At 33.6% G+C, this 17,608-nt stretch overlaps 2 protein-coding genes across 2 annotated transcripts; both read left to right on the forward strand.

The window, feature by feature from the left end:
* The first annotated feature begins 393 nt into the window (after nt 1–393).
* On the forward strand, nt 394–5,782 carry LOC108319735 (MACPF domain-containing protein NSL1). Its single transcript, XM_017551083.2, has 7 exons — nt 394–914; nt 1,708–1,946; nt 2,455–2,659; nt 3,312–3,386; nt 3,501–3,684; nt 4,286–4,458; nt 4,877–5,782. The coding sequence occupies exons 1-7, from the start codon at nt 648–650 to the stop codon at nt 5,561–5,563; spliced, it is 1,830 nt and encodes a 609-aa protein (XP_017406572.1). The 5' UTR covers nt 394–647; the 3' UTR covers nt 5,564–5,782.
* Nucleotides 5,783–13,211: 7,429 nt separating this feature from the next.
* LOC108319309 (polyubiquitin) lies at nt 13,212–15,153 on the forward strand. The gene is made up of 2 exons (XM_017550408.2): nt 13,212–13,367; nt 13,978–15,153. Exon 2 carries the CDS (start codon nt 13,978–13,980, stop codon nt 14,893–14,895), a length of 918 nt encoding a protein of 305 aa, XP_017405897.1. The 5' UTR covers nt 13,212–13,367; the 3' UTR covers nt 14,896–15,153.
* Nucleotides 15,154–17,608: the final 2,455 nt, after the last annotated feature.

Here is a 17,608-nt window from a genome sequence, read left to right on the forward strand (position 1 = left end):
ATAAATAAGCAATTTTTTAGCTTGTTTACGACTTCTACTTATTTTAAAAAAATGTAAACAAACATGCAAAAATTTTCAATCTATTAAATAAGTGAAAAACGAAGACACCCTTTGTATCACGTTACGACAAAATGATTGAATTTCTAGGAATTGCCAAAAGAGTGTAGTTAATTCTTTTCATTAGTTAAAACATGTTTAGTTGTCAAGTCAAGTCAACAAACCGATATGCCATGACCAGTTCCACTTAGCAAAACCCAACGTGGTTTGCATCGTTATTTACCATGAAAAAGGTTGCCACGTGGAGGAAAGAGAGACACGGAGCCGCCATTTTATGCTCTCTCTCATTCCTCGTTCCCACTCGCTTGTCACCTTCCTCGATGGTCCAATCTTTGAACACGAACCAACCTGTCCCTTTTACCCTCCCAGAACCACCCAAAGAGAAAAAAAAAAAAAAAAACGCCCCGCGTAGAACAACAACACCCTTTGAAACGTTGCGTATTGCAGGAACAAGAACAGCGTAGTCAAGTCAACAATCACTTAAAAGACTCGTTCTTCTGCTCCTTAACTCTTCTTATTGTGATCCATGATCAAAGAGTGAGACAAGACAAACAACCACAGTTGGATCATCACTCTACACCTTGTGAGGAATGATGGGAATGATCAACGTGAGCATTGCGGGCTTGGATCCCCAGATGGCCGCAGAGAAAGCTGTGAAGGTGATTGGTCAAGGGTATGATCTTTGCAGAGATATAAGGTTCTCTGTTTGTAAGTCTAAATTGATCGAGATTGATTCAACACACACTAGAGACCTTGTTTTTCCCGGCGGGGTTGTCGTGGAGGATGTTCCCAACTCCATCAAGTGTGACAAGGGTGAACGCACCAGGTTTCACTCTGATGTGCTCCCTTTCAATCAGGTATGTGCATCATCACATCACCGACATCCATCGACATATTCTGCAGTGTCAAGAGTAACTATGGTACTGTATTTAATGTTTGACCAGTTGTAATTGGGTCGTTGTTCTTTCTCTCTGATTGAGTTTTGTTTTTCATGAAGAAGCTCTCTTCTATGTTTCTTTATTTTTTGAATGTTTTAATTATGCTGTTGCCAGAACTGAATTTTGATCAAGGTTTTGAAAGACACAGTCCACGGCCACTATTTTCACCATATCGCAATATCTCACTGTTATTGTATCCTCTACATTGCCTGTCGACCATGAAATAACTCGAAATCTTGATTTTCATTAGTATCTGCTACTGATAATTGTTTGGGATTCTTGCTTCATAAGGGGTGGATGGATGTGTGCATTTTGAAATTGGGTTACTGAAATTTGTTTTTTAATCGAATACTTGATTCATCGGTACATTCTTTTGACTTTTGAGAACTAAACATTTGTTTGTGCCGTGTTTGGACTATTTACAAACATGATTTTGATCAGTCTTTTGATTTAAAAATATGATTTTGGTTAAAATCGGAGTTCAAGAGACCTCATTTAACATTTACAAATTATCTCAGAAGCAAGTTTGTATGGACTTCTTTCACGGAAAAGCTATTTTTTCACTTCAATTCGGTTGTACTTCTAAGAGCAAAGTTGACTTTGGTTTGTCAGAACCAAACATGTTAGTGTCTGTGGAATCTTGGGTTCATTCCTATGACTAGATGTTGTAAAATGAGAAAGTCTGAATTTCCATGAATTTGGTTCGATGCAGATGTCTGAGCATTTCAACAAACAGTTATCCTTGTCCGGTAAGATTCCAAGTGGCCTATTCAATGCCATGTTCAACATGAAAAAATGCTGGGCTACAGACGCAGCTTCTACTAAAAACCTTGTCTATGATGGATGGTTCATAACATTATATAATGTCGAATTAGATAGAACCAACATAACCCTTTCTGAAAATGTGAAAAAAGAAGTGCCTTGTTCATGGAACCCCGCAGCACTTGCCGAGTAAGTGTTGTCATTATTGTTGTCCTTTATTTTGTTCTCGTTATTAGTATTATAATATTAAAGAGCTTTGATTTTTGTGGGCATGCATGAACATATAATTTTGTTTTCTTGACTCTAAATAATATCACTTTGATTGCCTATGCTCCTTGATTACTAAAACCATAATGATAATTAAGGACTAAGGAAAGAAGTCTTGTGTGTTAGATCATGATGTATTTGCGTGTGTTTTGGGTCCATGTGTAGAATTCTACTTTGGTCTCGAAGAGTCTCCTACGTTAAGAAAAGTTTGTCCTTAAAGAGAGTTGAGAAACTTTATCCTGATAATGTTCTAAACTTAAACTTATATAGGATAAAACTAACATGGTGTTCAATTTAATATACTCTTAAAGCTCTTAGTATATTTTTACCTGCTTCAACAATCGTTTAATTCTTTCTTTGATAAAAAATAAAATCCTTCTTTACGTTGGTTCAACCTAAATAGTTCTCTAAATGAATTGTGATTCTTCAGGTTCATTGAAAAATATGGTACCCATGTAATAGTTGGGGTGCAGATGGGAGGCAAGGATGTGGTACATATCAAGCAGACAAAAAACTCAGATTTAACGTCGACTGAAGTGCAGAAGTTGCTAAAGCAATTAGCTGATGAGAGGTTTTCTGAGGTTTCAAAGCAAAGTTCTAATGTCAATCCTGCTGACAAATCACGAAAATCAAAGGTAAAGATGCAGCAGTGTACTTTCTTATAAAATCCAGCTTGCCTTCCATACTTTGCTTTTAAAAATGAAAAACACAGTGAAGTGCAGAATATGATTTTAGAGAGTTTTTAATTTGTTTCAAAGAAGTAGGAAACTACAAGGAAGATATATTCTAAAAGCTGAGTAATAAGTAGATCCATATGACAGCATAAAAAATATTAAATACATATATAAACTGAAGATTGCGACCAGGCTGCCTAATCTCTCATCATATCTCAACTAGCATGTCCCTTAGAAGCATGCACAGAAAGAACACCAGAGGGAAAAAGACAAATCCACACCCATAACATAAGATGGGATGCTAGCATTCTGCTGAAACCAGATGCAACAAAAGGTTGCTCACAGTAAACTCCTAAAATTTTAGCTTCTTTGCTTTTAACAAAGCCTTTCATAATGAACTGTCATAATGCTAACTCTCCCAATATATAAGGCCAAGAATGGACTTATATTTCAGAGTGAAAACACAATGCTGCTCACTAGGAATCTGAAAAAGATGATTCTGAAGAAAACGGCTGGCTTAGAATGCAACAATAAACTGTACATGTCCTTGGAAAATGTGAATGGAAATGGAAATCTTGAAGTTGCCTAAATATATCTGTAATCATGTCTACAGGGTAATCAAGGGCACAGGAACAAACCTAACCCTACTGCTGGCAGGCCAGTCGTGAAAAGTCACTCCAAGAATGATGTTAGTATATTTCTGTGTTACAAGAAAGTTGATATTTTCACCATTTCAGCTGTAGCACCATGTAGCCATCGTGCATCTGACAAAGTTGGACTTGTCATATAAATTGCTTTGCAGGATGTTGTGAGCATTTCTGTTCGAAGAGGGGGTATTGATAATGGTCAATCTTACAACAAGTGGCTTTCAACCATATCAAAGTATCCTAATGTCATATCATTGTCTTTCGTGCCTATCACTTCCCTTCTCAATTCTGTTCCAGGCAATGGATTTTTAAGTCACGCAGTGAATTTGTATCTTAGATGTGAGTGACACCTGAAACTTTGGTTTCTTTCCATCCTGTTATTCTCTTGGTCTTTTTTCTTCAGAAATTTCGGTTGTTACTTGCCACTTTTGAGGAAAGTTTTGTTTAAATAAACATTTCACTTGATTTCTAAATTTCTTGATCAAGATATCTCATGGAATCAAAACTCTATCATTTTCATGTAAATCCTGCAAAACCGAAGAAGATGTGGCCTATGTCATGAGAATAAGAAAACATAAAACAGTGATTTCAGGGTTATTTAAATGACTGTAGGATTCATAACATAAATAGACATAAAACCAGATCAAGTTTACCTGTGTATCATGTTTATCCTGGGATTAGTTTTGAGATGCATTCATATACTCACATGTATGCATGGAGTGTATCAAGCGAAAGTTCTCTCATGAGAAGAACTAATCTAGACCATTTCAAAATCAATTCCTCTCACTTCTCACATTTTCACTAAATACTAACATATGCTTGTGTCTATGTTCCATAAACCGCAAGTAACTAATTCTAAATCAATATATATTATTTATGCTTCTTTATAACATGCCTCATCTGGTAGATATGTCTTTTAACAGTTTCCTGTTTCAAACAGATAAACCTGAAATAGAAGAGCTTCATCAATTTCTAGAATTTCAGTTGCCTCGGCAATGGGCCCCAATGTATGGTGATCTGCCTCTTGGATTCGGCCATAAGTATAAAAAGAGCGTGTCTCCATCACTTCAGTTCACTCTCATGGGACCAAAGCTTTATGTTAACATCATGAAGGTAATTAAAATGGTTCTTACAACTGTCTTTAAAAGTCATAAAATCTGTCCAGACATTACCTGTGCTCTAGTTGCTTCCAACAATTTAAAAATTGGAAACTTTATTAGATGGGGATGGAAGAGCACATAAGGAGAATAAGCTACATACATTCATGTTCTTTCTTCCAAAAACTCAGTGACAGTACTTCTGTATAACCAATCATTGTGTTTGGGTAAATAATGTATTGAATAAGTGTTTATCCTGATATAAGTAAGCATGTAAAAGTTATTTCTGTAATCAAAGGAAAAACATGATTGAATTATTTTCATATAAATTGTTAGTTGTTTCTATAAATTAATCTAAAGATTTATGCTATTTGTCTAAATAAGTTGTAAATTGTCGAAAAAGAAAAACTAAGTAATTCATTTTCATTAAGCAGGTTGACTCTGGAAACCGGCCTGTGACAGGTATTCGTTTATACTTGGAAGGCAAGAAAAATGACCATCTGGCAATCCATCTGCAGCATCTTTCGGAGGTTCCTGGAGCCCTTGAAATTTCAGATGATCATGGTTATGATCCTGTCGATGAACCAGACGAACGAGGGTACTATGAGCCTGTGAAATGGAGCATGTTTTCCCATGTCCACACAGCACCTGTGCAGTACAGTAGCTCCCGAATGGACGAGTCGACAGCCATTGTGACAAAAGCGTGGTTTGAAGTTAAGCTCATGGGAATGAAAAAAGTTCTTTTCTTGAGACTTGGATTCTCCACAGTAGCATCTGCCACAATTCGCAGATCAGAATGGGATGGACCTTCAACAACGTCTAGAAAGTCAGGATTCTTCTCGGCATTGATGAGTACTAGGCTTAGCAAAGAATTGCAGTCAGCAGAGAAGCCTACTAAAGTTGATATAAACTCAGCAATTTATCAAGGTCGACCACCTGGGCCAGCAAGAGCTCCAAAAATGCTGAGTTTAGTGGACACAAAGGAAATGGTTAGGGGTCCTGAGGATCAACCAGGGTACTGGGTGGTCACTGGGGCAAAGTTGTGTGTAGAGGGTGGTAGAATCTCAATCAAGGCAAAGTATTCGTTGTTGACTATATTGTCGGAAGAATCTCTTCTCTAGCACAAGTTATTGTTTTGCTGTAAATATCTTATACCATTTATTTGAAGAAAAATATAGATATAGGGGAGTGTCATCTCGTGCTAAGTTGCCTGAGTATGGCAGTGTCAGTTGATTGTTGGTGGATTATGGTTTTCTCACTTTGATTTGGTGCAAATGCCTTAAATAATAAATACTAGTATTTGGAATGAGGAATCAAAGAGTTTTATTTTATGATGGGAATTCTTGCTTTTGGTAGCATGTTAACATGAGTAAGGGAGCATGATAAATATATATTTGACAGAGAAAATGACAGAGGAAAAGAATGAGACAGGGGAGGTCAAGGAAATAAAGATTCTAAAAGGAATTACAAAGACAATGATTAGGGCAAAGGCAAAGGAAGGGAGCATGATAAATAAGAATGTTTGAGACATCATCAGTTTGTCATTATTCTTCTGAATGTTATATATCAACTCATGAAAAAGGAAAAGGGAAAAGTTTAAATCTTATGGAGATTAAGGAAGGGGAGACATTATTGATGGTTGTTCAAGATGCAAAGAACAATGAATCAAATACCGATTTTTTCCTCTTGTGGACCAATTGCTAAGTTTATTCATTTTCAGATATTATTTCCCAAACTAGACCACACTGTTGAACAGATTTTCGGACAAACCAATTTTTATAGAGATTTTAACTATTGATGGACATATTGCTGCTAGAATTTGGCTCCTGAGAAACGAATTCTAACCAGCTTTTTATATATTTTTTTAGTTTAAAGAAATTAAATAATTTTTAAAAAATATTTCTTTATTAAATTTTTTGAATTGTATAATGATTTATTAGAAATAATTTAATACAAATTTAAAATTTTGAATTTGAAATTAAAAATATATATATGATTTTTAATATTTATAAATAGGTTAGGAGTAAAAATTTGAAGAATAAAAATAATAAAATAAGATAATTTAAATATATGTGGTAATTATGGTAATAGGAAAATTATGATAATAATATATTGTAGTTATGATTGTATTTTTGTAAAATTAAATTTGAGAGATGTATATTTATTTTATTAAAATAATTTATGTAATAAAATTTTTGGTGTAATGAGTTACAAAAATGAAATTAAATAATGATATGATTGTAGGTAAATTATTTGAAAAGAAATTTAATGTAAAGTTAAAAATTAGGAATATGAATATATAAAATATTTAGGTTTATTTATAAAAAAATATTTAAAGAAAATATAAAAGTAAATATAAAGGTTAAACACTCACTATCTCAATATTTGTTTTAAAAAGGTTCAAAATTTTAGGAAATCAATTCACTCTCACTTTTTGGTTGAGAAATATTAGGTATAACTATTTTTAACAATTGGTATCTTGGTTAATCGAAAATTAATCAATTTAAAGATCATGTTGTAACTAATTTATTTCAAACATTTGTTGAAGGGGTATCTATTAATAGACCACTGATCTACTTATTAAAAAATTACCCATTTTAGAAAATCATAATGAAAATCCTCCTAAAATCAGTTAACAAAGGTGTATGGGATGTTATGTACAAAAATTGAAAATGACAAAATTGTACCTAAGGAATTTTCTCAATGGACACCTAATGAAAACAAGAGAGCACATTATGATGTTAGAGCCAAAACTATCATATCCTCTACACTAACTTCAGATGAATTTTACAGAACCTCTGTTTGTGAATCAACCAAAGAAATGTGGGGTGTCTTAACACTAGTGTAGAAAGGGCTTTAGACGTATGTTATTTTGGGCTTTTAACGTCAGATCCCGATCCGACGTCTTTATGGGTGACGCTAATGGAACGTTGGACCTATAGAGTCCAACATCTACAAAGACGTCGGATTACACCAAAATCGACGTCTAAGGGCACTATAGACGTAGGACAAGGCATTAACCAACGTCTACTGTAGCTTGTGTCTTTGGGTAGCACAGTAGCACCTTCTTCCTTGTTTCCTCATAAGAAAAGCTTGTGTCTTTTGGATCTCTTATGGCATTTCAATCGAAAACCGAATCTGGGTCTTTGCCTAGTTCCATTCCAACCGCCAATGAAAAAGAATACGGTGACATGAGATCTAGGCAAGGACCCAGGTTCGGTTTTGGGTTGAAATGCGATAAGAGATCCTAAAGACGCAAACTTTTCTTACAAGAAAACTAGCAAAGGAAGAAGGTGCTACTACGCTACCCAAAGACACGAGAAAAATTATATCAAAACACAACGAAAACTCATTTTAATTGGTTCAAATGGAAGATAATCCATCAAATACTAGTTTAATCGGAGTAAAAGTAAGTTTAAACGGTTTAAAAGAGATAAAACGCACCTGGAAATGCAATGCCGCGGCGAGAAAAGGTGAGGAGGAAGACGATGAAGTGCGTATAACCGCGGGTTCGCGATTTCTGATTTAACAGGAATCAAGACGTCGGTGCCCCCAGTGCCCGACGTCTATTCTCGACTAGACGTCGGGGAGCTCAATAATATGACGTCCATTCGATTTAAAAATTCATATTCGCGGTGTATATAGACGTTGGATGTAAGGGGAACCGACGTCCAAAACAACTTTTTACCTACCCTATCAGGCCATTTAGGCGTCAGATGTAAGGGGGACCGACATCTCAATGACTATCTAGACGTCGGTGTGGCGGGATCCGACGTCTAAATGGAGAAAAAAAATGACTTTTCACATTCTAGCGCTTCCTTTTTGGCGTCTAATTGTACGAACTGACATGGTTTAAAGTATGTAACCGACGTCTAGACGTTGGACCCCCATGAACCGACGTCGTCAAGGCCAACTTATTTACTAAAATGCCACCGATCAATTTTTTACGTTGGATATTGTGTGATCCAACGTCTAAGGGTTGACGTTAAAGGTAATTTCTACACTAGTGTAAGGTGACACATAAAGGTGCAAATGAAGTGAAGAGGTCAAGAAAGAACATCCTCATTCAAGAAAATAAAATGTTTATAATAAAGGCTAGATAAAACATTTATGATGTTCAGAAAAGGTTTACTCACATAGTAAATCACCTTCAGTCACTTGACAAAACTTTTGATAAGAAAGAACTCAACATCAAGATCCTAAAGAGTCTAAACAGAACGTGACAACCCAAAGTTACAACAATATTTGAATAAAGAAACCTTACAATTTTGAATATAGTCACCCTCTTTAGAAAATAAATAGTTAATGAATTAGAACTGGGAAGACTCAAAGAGGAAGAGAAGGAGAGAAAAAACATACTACAACCTTAAAAACTACTGCCAAAGCTACTACAAAATTTGTTGTCACAAGGCTAAATCTATAGATGATTCAGATAATGGAAATTTAGATAGTGAAACATTAAATCTTATGGTAAAAAGGTTTTCAAAATTTCTGAAATACAAGAATAAGTCTAACAATACTTCTGCAGGAAACAGGAGACCCTTCAAAAAGCAAGAACAACCCACTACTCCAACATGCTTCGAATGTGGTAAAATATGCCACATCAAGCATGATTGTCTTATATTCAAGCTAAAGCAAACACTAGAAGAGAAAAGTGAAGGCAAAAAGTATAAAAAGAAAAATAAGGCATACATCTTCTAGGAAGAGAATGCCTCCAATACATTCAGCGAATCCAATTAAGGCCTTGAGGAAAAAATAAATTTATGCTTGATGGCTAGCTCAAGATCCTCTAAAAGCAGTGTAAGCAGCTTTGACTCTAATGATGATGAAAATAAATACTATCAATTACTTGATGCATTTTAGGAACTGCATAAGGAAGCTAGAAAATTACAATATTCAAAAAATAGGTATAAAAGGGAAAACATGTGGCTGGAAAATAGATTAAAATAGTTAAAGGATGAAAATGAAATTTTGAAAACTAACTTATAAACTATAGAAAATTCATAAAACCTTGTTTGTAATTGAAAGAAAAGTGCACCTAGTTGTGAGAATTGCCCCAAACAGATAGAAAGAATCAAGTATTTGATGAAAACCCTTTCTAATTTGACTTTGGGTAGCTATAATTTTGATGACATCCTTAGCTCTCAAAGAAGTCTACTTAACAAAGAAGGCATAAGTTATACTGGTGGGATTAATCGATTAAAATCCAGAAAGTTTTTTAACTTAAGCAAACATTCATCTATTATATGCTTTTATTGTTTTGAACTTGGTCATGCATAAAATTCCTGTTAATTTAAGAAATGTGGGGTTCCCAAGGAAAAGTTTAAAGGTACCTAAAGGAACATTAAAATCCTCTAACATGAAAGGACCCAAATTTAACTGGATACCAACTTCCTCTCTTTAATATTTTTTTGCAGTTAAGTCTTGAGGCCAAACATCAAGGTGGTATTTAGATAGTGGTTTCTCAAGTCACAAGAAAATTCAGTAAGATATCTTACAAAACTTATGAACATGTCACATATGGTGACAATAACAAAGGTAAAATCATGGGAACCAACAAGTTAAGAACCTTCTCTACTATTGAGATTGAAGATGTATTATTAGTTGAGGGACTTAAACATAATCTCCTTAGTTCACGTAATTTGAGTTTCAGCTATTTTCTTGGTGTGTTTTTTTTGTGTTTTTTTGTTATTTGTTTGCATGCATCTTTTTGTCATCTATATGAGTTTCTACTAATATGTGATTCTAATGTTGTGACCTAATTGTGTTTGTGTTATTTTTAGGTGTAGATAAGACATCTTGTGAGCTTAAAAGGGGTATAGGTTTCTTTTGAGCAAGTTCGTATGTCTTTCAGGTAAAGAAAGCTAATTGCATTGTTTTAATGTTATAGATATCTTGAAATTTATAGTTCCATGATTGAATGGTATGATGATATTGATCAATTGAATTTGGTTTATTGAATGTTTGTATTATTGAATTGTCTTGGTTGAGTTGTATTGATTGGAAAACTTAGAATTTGGTCAATTTAGCCAATTTGTATGTGTCCTGACATTAAAAGTTATTTTTGACTAAAGTACCAAGAAGGGAATACTAATTTGATCATTTGAGCAGATTCCAATTTCCTAAATCACAAAATTTTCATTTATTGTTTTTTGATATAGTATTGAGTGGTGGCAGGTTGGTGTTGAGTGCTATAAAAATGCAAATGTTTTGGCATTGAGTGGTAGTGGGGCACTACTGAGCACCATCTTTCACTATAGGTCTGAAGCATTTTTGTTCCTAGACACTGAGCGGTAAAAGGGTGTTGGTGAGCGCAAATTTTTTGGAGAAGAATGACAATAAGTGCCAAAACTATAGATAAGCGTCACCTTTTGCGAAAAGCCTAACGTTGGGCGACACTTCTGAGCGCCAATGTGCATGTGTGAAATTTCTTATTCCATTGTTTTTTGAAAATATATTTTGTAATGTAATTTATGCATGTCTAAGAGTTCATGGTGTATATTCATGTATGATATTATGATGATGACGAGTGTGGTATATATGTTGGTGTAATTCCATGAATCCCTTGGAGAAATTTTATGGTGGTGTTTTATTAGTATACGCATTAATGTGAGAATCCAAACGTTAAAAGTTATCATGTCGCTCTAATAACCATTCAAGCTTAAGTAGAGTAGAATGAGGTATCTGGTGAGAGGTGTACGAAGTCATAGTCTAAAGACTTTACCTTGGTCTAAGATGTTAACGGACTAACCTCTTATGTGATATGGTGAAACTCATATATAGCTCTACAGGGCAGTAGAGACCACCACAAGTGTACGACCCTTGATATTTCACATCAATGCTTTATCTAGATAATTGAGTCTAGAATGAGTCATTGACAAAGTTGTTTTATGAAAGAGTGATGTATGATGATTATTTCTATATTTGTTTATCACAACTCTTTCACACATTAGTTTACCCTTTCTTCTACAAATTTTGTTTTTGTTATTTTCTTTCTTTTGCATTGATCACCTTTACTAGTGTGTGAGCAAATGAGGAAACAAAAGTTTATCTATTTTAGGAGGAATATGTGTTGTTGTTGTTTCGTTAGTTTTTTCTTAGAATCTTAAGAAATACTTTTATCTTTCTTGAAATACTATAGCTTTTTTTAAAACTATATCTATATATATCTTATTACTGTTATCATACTTTGAAATAATGGTAATAACAATTTTCTATATTGTAGATTTTCTGTTTTGAATATTATTAATAAATGTTTTATTTTATCAATTTGATGTTAGTAAAATGGATGTTATGATTGTGTATTTTATTTATGAATAAATAGCTATTAATATTACATTTTTAATTCAACATAAAACTAAATAATACCTTCTTTAAATATTTAATTTTCTAACAAATTAAATTATCACATTTTTAATTTTTCAATTAATTACTTCTTAGAATAACTACTTCTCTAAATAATTATTTTTTAAATTATAATATATTTTAGATAACTATTTCTTAAATAATTAGTTTTATCAATCATTATTTTTAATATGTTTATATTTCTAAAATATTATTCCTCAGTACATTTATATTTCTAAAATTTATATTTCTTAAAATATATATTTGCTTACAATTTTATTTTTTCTAATAATATATTTTTTTTTTAATTTTAAAATTCTTTACCTTTCATTTTAAATAAAAAATTAAAATCTATTTCATAATTCGGTTTTTCTAGTTTTTTTTTTCGAAATTACATTAATCATGTTTAGAATTTAATTATTGAGAAACTAAATCCCGAATTCCTATAATAAACTGTATTATTTGAATAATTATTTTGCAAAGTATGATGTTCCAGTAGGAAAAAATAAGTGAAAGTGTATTGTTTTAGAAACAATTTATGTGTGAAGGTATTTTTATTAGAATGGATATTGTTTACTTTATTTTATTCTTGATGTCAAAGTTCTCTAGTTGTAATAATAATAGTTACAAACCATTTTCTTTAAACGAGAGAAAAAGAAACCTAGTGAAAAGAGGGTCAGACAAAAAATGTTCATACTAATAACAAATAATAGATGTACTTTGACATTTATCTAAAATTTCAAAGTTGATAACTACGTATATTATGAATTAAAAGAAAAAGAGTAAAGAAAACATATCTTTCCTTTCTAATTCAACTCAGCGTTTACCTAGCAATTATCTACGTTTGAACAAAATATATATTTGACTGCTAAATTTTGTCATATGGATAGTGTTAAGAAGTGTGACATGTTGTTTGATAATAATGTAAAAAGACTATATTGCTGGACATTTAAACTAACATTAAAAATTAAAAGAAATTAAAAAGTATAGCACGGAATACAAGTATTTTAATTTCTTTTCTTGCAATATAATTTTTCTAAAGCCAAGCTCACGAAAGGGATCCATCTCTAAACATGCACTTGCAAAATGGTGAACCAAGAGAGAAAATAAATGAATTATTTAGTCAATATTTGTGGTGTTTAATTTATCGCCTCTAATTCTTTAAAAAAAAAATTAATACATCTAATGTCATATATAAAATATCAATTTAAATATCAATGTAAAAACAAATAGTGAGATATTTGATGAAAAATATTAAGTAGTTTTTATTTTATTTTTAGAATAAATTCAATATACTTTTTTTAAAATGGGAGGCGGTGATAGCCAACAGATTTTCGGAAGTTGTTGGGAATCTCATTAGTTGCCGAAGAAGACCCATGCCAAACGTTGCCGTGTCAACATGGTTTCCTTCGATTCGCGGTCTCAACTCGTCCACGTGTCACAACACGATTGAACAAGTTACCGTTGCGGTGACGAAACAACGGGTAGTTTTGCTATAAAACCCAAGCCCACACCACGCTTTTGTTATCCTAATCCCAACATAACTCTCAATAGAAGAAAACCCTAGCTCACCGTTTCAAGGTACCTTTTCCAACTCTTCTATTTTCGATTAAATTTCGAATTGTAGGGTTTTTATTCTTTCTTATAAACGATTGCCCTTTGATTTTCATCTGCTTTTTTGTTCTTTGAATCATTTCTTTATTATTACTTCGATTTGTTTCAAATTATTGCTTCGTTGAAGCGATCGTGAGGTGATTTTATGAAATTACATATTTAATTTGTCAGATCTGCGACAAGTTTTCTGTACTGTGTAATCCTGAGAAATTTCTTGTTTTTTTTATTTGTTCAGAGGTGTTTTTTCGTCCTTTTCGGTTATCAAATTGATTAATTTATTGATTGAAATAGAGTTATCTGGGTCTCGTGTTTTCATAGCTTTACCTTTTTTGTGCTGGCTTTAATTCTGTGTATGTTGTAGACCGCTACATGTGTTTTTTGTAACTAGGGTTATTGATTGCTTAAGAGGGTTTCTTGAAGTATTTTTCAGTTTTCTTATATGTTAAAAGTGTATAATTTCACGTTCGGTCTTTTGCTTTGTGCTGTCTTTTTATTGTTTTGTTTTCACACATTGTAATTCTTGTTAAGAAATTGCTGGCTGATTATTTTATTATATTCATCGTATTGCCTCGTCTAGATGCAAATCTTCGTTAAGACTCTCACCGGTAAGACCATCACTCTCGAAGTAGAGAGCTCAGATACCATTGATAATGTGAAAGCCAAGATTCAAGACAAGGAAGGAATCCCACCGGACCAGCAACGTCTCATTTTTGCTGGCAAACAGCTTGAGGATGGTCGTACCCTTGCTGATTACAACATTCAAAAGGAGTCCACCCTCCACCTGGTGCTCCGTCTCCGTGGTGGAATGCAAATCTTTGTCAAGACCCTCACCGGAAAGACCATCACCCTTGAGGTCGAAAGCTCTGACACTATAGACAATGTCAAGGCCAAGATTCAAGACAAGGAGGGTATCCCACCAGACCAGCAGAGGCTCATATTTGCCGGAAAGCAACTAGAAGATGGCCGAACCTTGGCAGATTATAACATTCAGAAAGAATCAACTCTCCATCTTGTCTTGCGACTCCGTGGTGGTATGCAGATTTTCGTCAAGACCCTTACTGGAAAAACAATTACTTTGGAGGTGGAGAGTTCAGACACGATTGACAATGTCAAGGCCAAGATACAGGACAAGGAGGGCATTCCTCCAGACCAGCAAAGGTTGATTTTTGCTGGAAAGCAGCTTGAGGATGGACGTACTCTGGCTGATTATAACATTCAGAAGGAGTCCACTCTTCATCTTGTACTTCGTCTGAGGGGAGGTATGCAGATCTTTGTGAAGACTTTAACAGGGAAGACTATCACTTTGGAGGTTGAAAGCTCAGATACAATTGATAACGTCAAGGCAAAAATCCAGGACAAGGAAGGAATCCCACCAGATCAGCAGAGGTTGATCTTTGCTGGGAAGCAATTGGAGGATGGGAGGACTCTTGCTGATTACAACATTCAGAAAGAGTCCACCCTTCACCTGGTATTGCGTCTTCGTGGAGGGTTTTAAGTCTGATTATGTTCTCAAGGTCTCGTGTTGATTTAGTGAATTATGTGTCCTTTTTTTTTTTTCTCTTTTTGTTTTTTATGTTCTTGAACTATCCGAAATTGTGCCGACTCGGGTCGTAGCTGTCTTTGAATCTGTACAATTTGCTATCCTGTTTGTATTTTCAGTATCTTAGTGTTTTAATTGGTTGTGTTTTAGTTCTGCATACGTTATTATTACCTTGCTTATAAAATCCACTTTTTATTTTCTTTCTAAACAAAATTCGCTTTATTAGTTATGTTTAGATAAATTCATCCTTCAATCTAATAAGAATATCTGAGGTTTATAATGGTTTTCACTTTTCTGATTGATTTAGCTCAATTTAATTCTTTATTCGTTGGATTGAAGAACTTTTTTCGAAGTAAACAGAATTTAAAGGACCGAATAATTTGATATTTTAAAATATGTTTAATTATTATATTAAATGATATTTATATTACTACTATTAGTAAAGTAATAAAGAAATTCGAAAAATAATATAATAAAATAGTAGTTACATTGTTATAATAATATTACTTTACTAATATAATTTAATAATTGAGTGGTTGCCCACATGACCATTAAAGATATTCAATCACTTGTGAATAGAGTGTGTGCCAATTAGTATTAAAGTTGAATCATTCGAAGTCCTTATGATAATTTGGTTCTTTATTTTATTCTTTTCTCAATTGAGTCTTTACTAAATTAGATTTTATTATTTTAAAATAAATTAAAAAATTTCTTTTTTATTAAGAACCAAAAAGTTTTTTCATCTTTCCCTTAACTGTAACAAAAGGATTTTCTAGTCCAAATCAAGCTAAAACCAATCTAAGTGGTCCAAATCAAGCTAAAACTAATCCAAGTGACTTTAAGGTCTCTAGAAATAGATCTAACTTAACTCCTTTACCTCTTATTTCATTTTTTTTTTGTTTTTTTATATTTTAAATATTATGGTTCATGACAATATAATTAAAATGAAAATGGAAATTGTTTTAAGGAATTTGCATTTCATGAAATAAGAATTTACGTATTCTATTATTCAAATAAATTGGGGATTGATTGTGGAATTGGGGATTGTATGATTGTTGGTGCAATGCATGTGGTGGATGAAGAGATGTTGGTTTCTGGTTTTCTGTAAGTGGTTCTCATGATGATACAATTTGAAAATTTACGGTGGCTTCCACAATTTGGCTTCTGTGTTTTTAGGTTGTTATTTTGTGAGAGAAGATAGAGGATGACGAGTGAACTGTTTCGTTAATTTGTGGTTAAATGAACTTAGGTCTGTTTTTGCAAGTGTGAGACACTAGTGAACTCGCATTTTTTATGAGGAAGATGATGGAAGCATGATGGTTCTTGCTGTGATTGCTGGTTTGAATGCTGTAGAGAAGCAAGGTTGCCTTTGCCATTAGTAGTATTTTCGCAAATCTGGTGGCTGACGGTAGTTTTGTTTAAGTGATTATCACTATTAATGAAGGAAGAAGAATCTTTTTGGTTCTAATAGAAGAAGCTTTATTTAATTTTTTATTTTAAAAATAACAAAATCAATTAAGAAGATCCACATCAATTAAATTGAGAAACTAGGTTAGGGTTTAAGGATATAATTTAGGGATAGGGGTTAAGGGTAGGATTAAGATTAGGGTTTATTGTAAGAACTTGGATATGAGTCAGCAAAAAGGGATGATAAATGGCAACAGATGAGAGGTTGAGTACTTTAAAATAAAATTGCATTGGTTTTGAAACGTTGATTTTTAACTCATTCCTCTTGTCTGAGAAACCATTTCTTTCCCTGCAAGCTCTCTCCTCCTCCTATATCTTCTCCCTTTCCATTCTTCACACTGAACCATTAAATTCTCGATTAGGTGCTGTCCTAACGATCATAAAGTAGCGGGTCTTGCTTTTAGTCGATCAATTTCTCCAATCAGAACCGGTAAGAAAACCCCCTTTCTCGTGTGCCCTAGGGTTGTAAGCATGTGATTGAACTGTTGCATGCAACCCATTTCGTTTTCTTCCATAATCTAGCTTCTATTTGGTTCTAAGATTCGTTTTCCATCATCAATTGATGATTTATAAGTGATTCTAACATTTTAGGAGTGCAAGCAAGTGGTCTAGGGTTCCTACTTGAGCTTGGTTGTCTACACTAGAGGTAAGGGGAGCTAGTTCTACTCTTGATTTTACTGTGTGGAGTGAATGCATGATAAAATTTGTAGTGGTATGTTGTGGAAGCATGAACTTGGTTCTAGTTAAACTTGAAATGCATGTATGGAAGTGTGTGTTATGTGAATTTGGTGATTGATGGCTATAAACTGTTTGAAATGACTTAGAATGATGGAATTGTGTATGTTGGAACTGTTTTGGCATGAGAATTTTGTGGTAGTGCTGTTAGAAACGAAATCAAGTGTCTTTAGGGTCAATTTTAGGCCATTTTAGAGGAAGTGAGGTAGTGATTTTGAGCAAATGAGGTCTGCAGCATTATTGGACTTTTGGGACAGTTTTATCCACTGTATTGTGACTTGTTTGAGTCACTAAATTGGTCAAAATTAGTGAAAAGAGGTAAGATCGGGTTTTGGGTCTCTAAGTTGGGAAAAATTGGTGTTTTAGAGTTAGAAAGGAAGTGTGGTGGTCAAATTTAGAGTTAGGCATTCTTGGTGATCCTAGTCAGTTTAGGTAACTTAGGTAGGTCATGTGTGACTTAGTAGGC

Source organism: Vigna angularis, chromosome 1, assembly GCF_016808095.1.
Source record: "Vigna angularis cultivar LongXiaoDou No.4 chromosome 1, ASM1680809v1, whole genome shotgun sequence".
NCBI lineage: Eukaryota > Viridiplantae > Streptophyta > Magnoliopsida > Fabales > Fabaceae > Vigna > Vigna angularis.

Excerpts from the sequence above, each read along its gene's own strand:
- LOC108319735 (XM_017551083.2), top strand. The coding sequence starts at position 648 with ATGATGGGAATGATCAACGTGAGCATTGCGGGCTTGGATCCCCAGATG. Across the intron at positions 1,947-2,454 it reads AACCCCGCAGCACTTGCCGA|GTTCATTGAAAAATATGGTA; the intron begins GTAAGTGTTGTC and ends GTGATTCTTCAG. Across the intron at positions 2,660-3,311 it reads ACAAATCACGAAAATCAAAG|GGTAATCAAGGGCACAGGAA; the intron begins GTAAAGATGCAG and ends TCATGTCTACAG.
- LOC108319309 (XM_017550408.2), top strand. The coding sequence starts at position 13,978 with ATGCAAATCTTCGTTAAGACTCTCACCGGTAAGACCATCACTCTCGAA.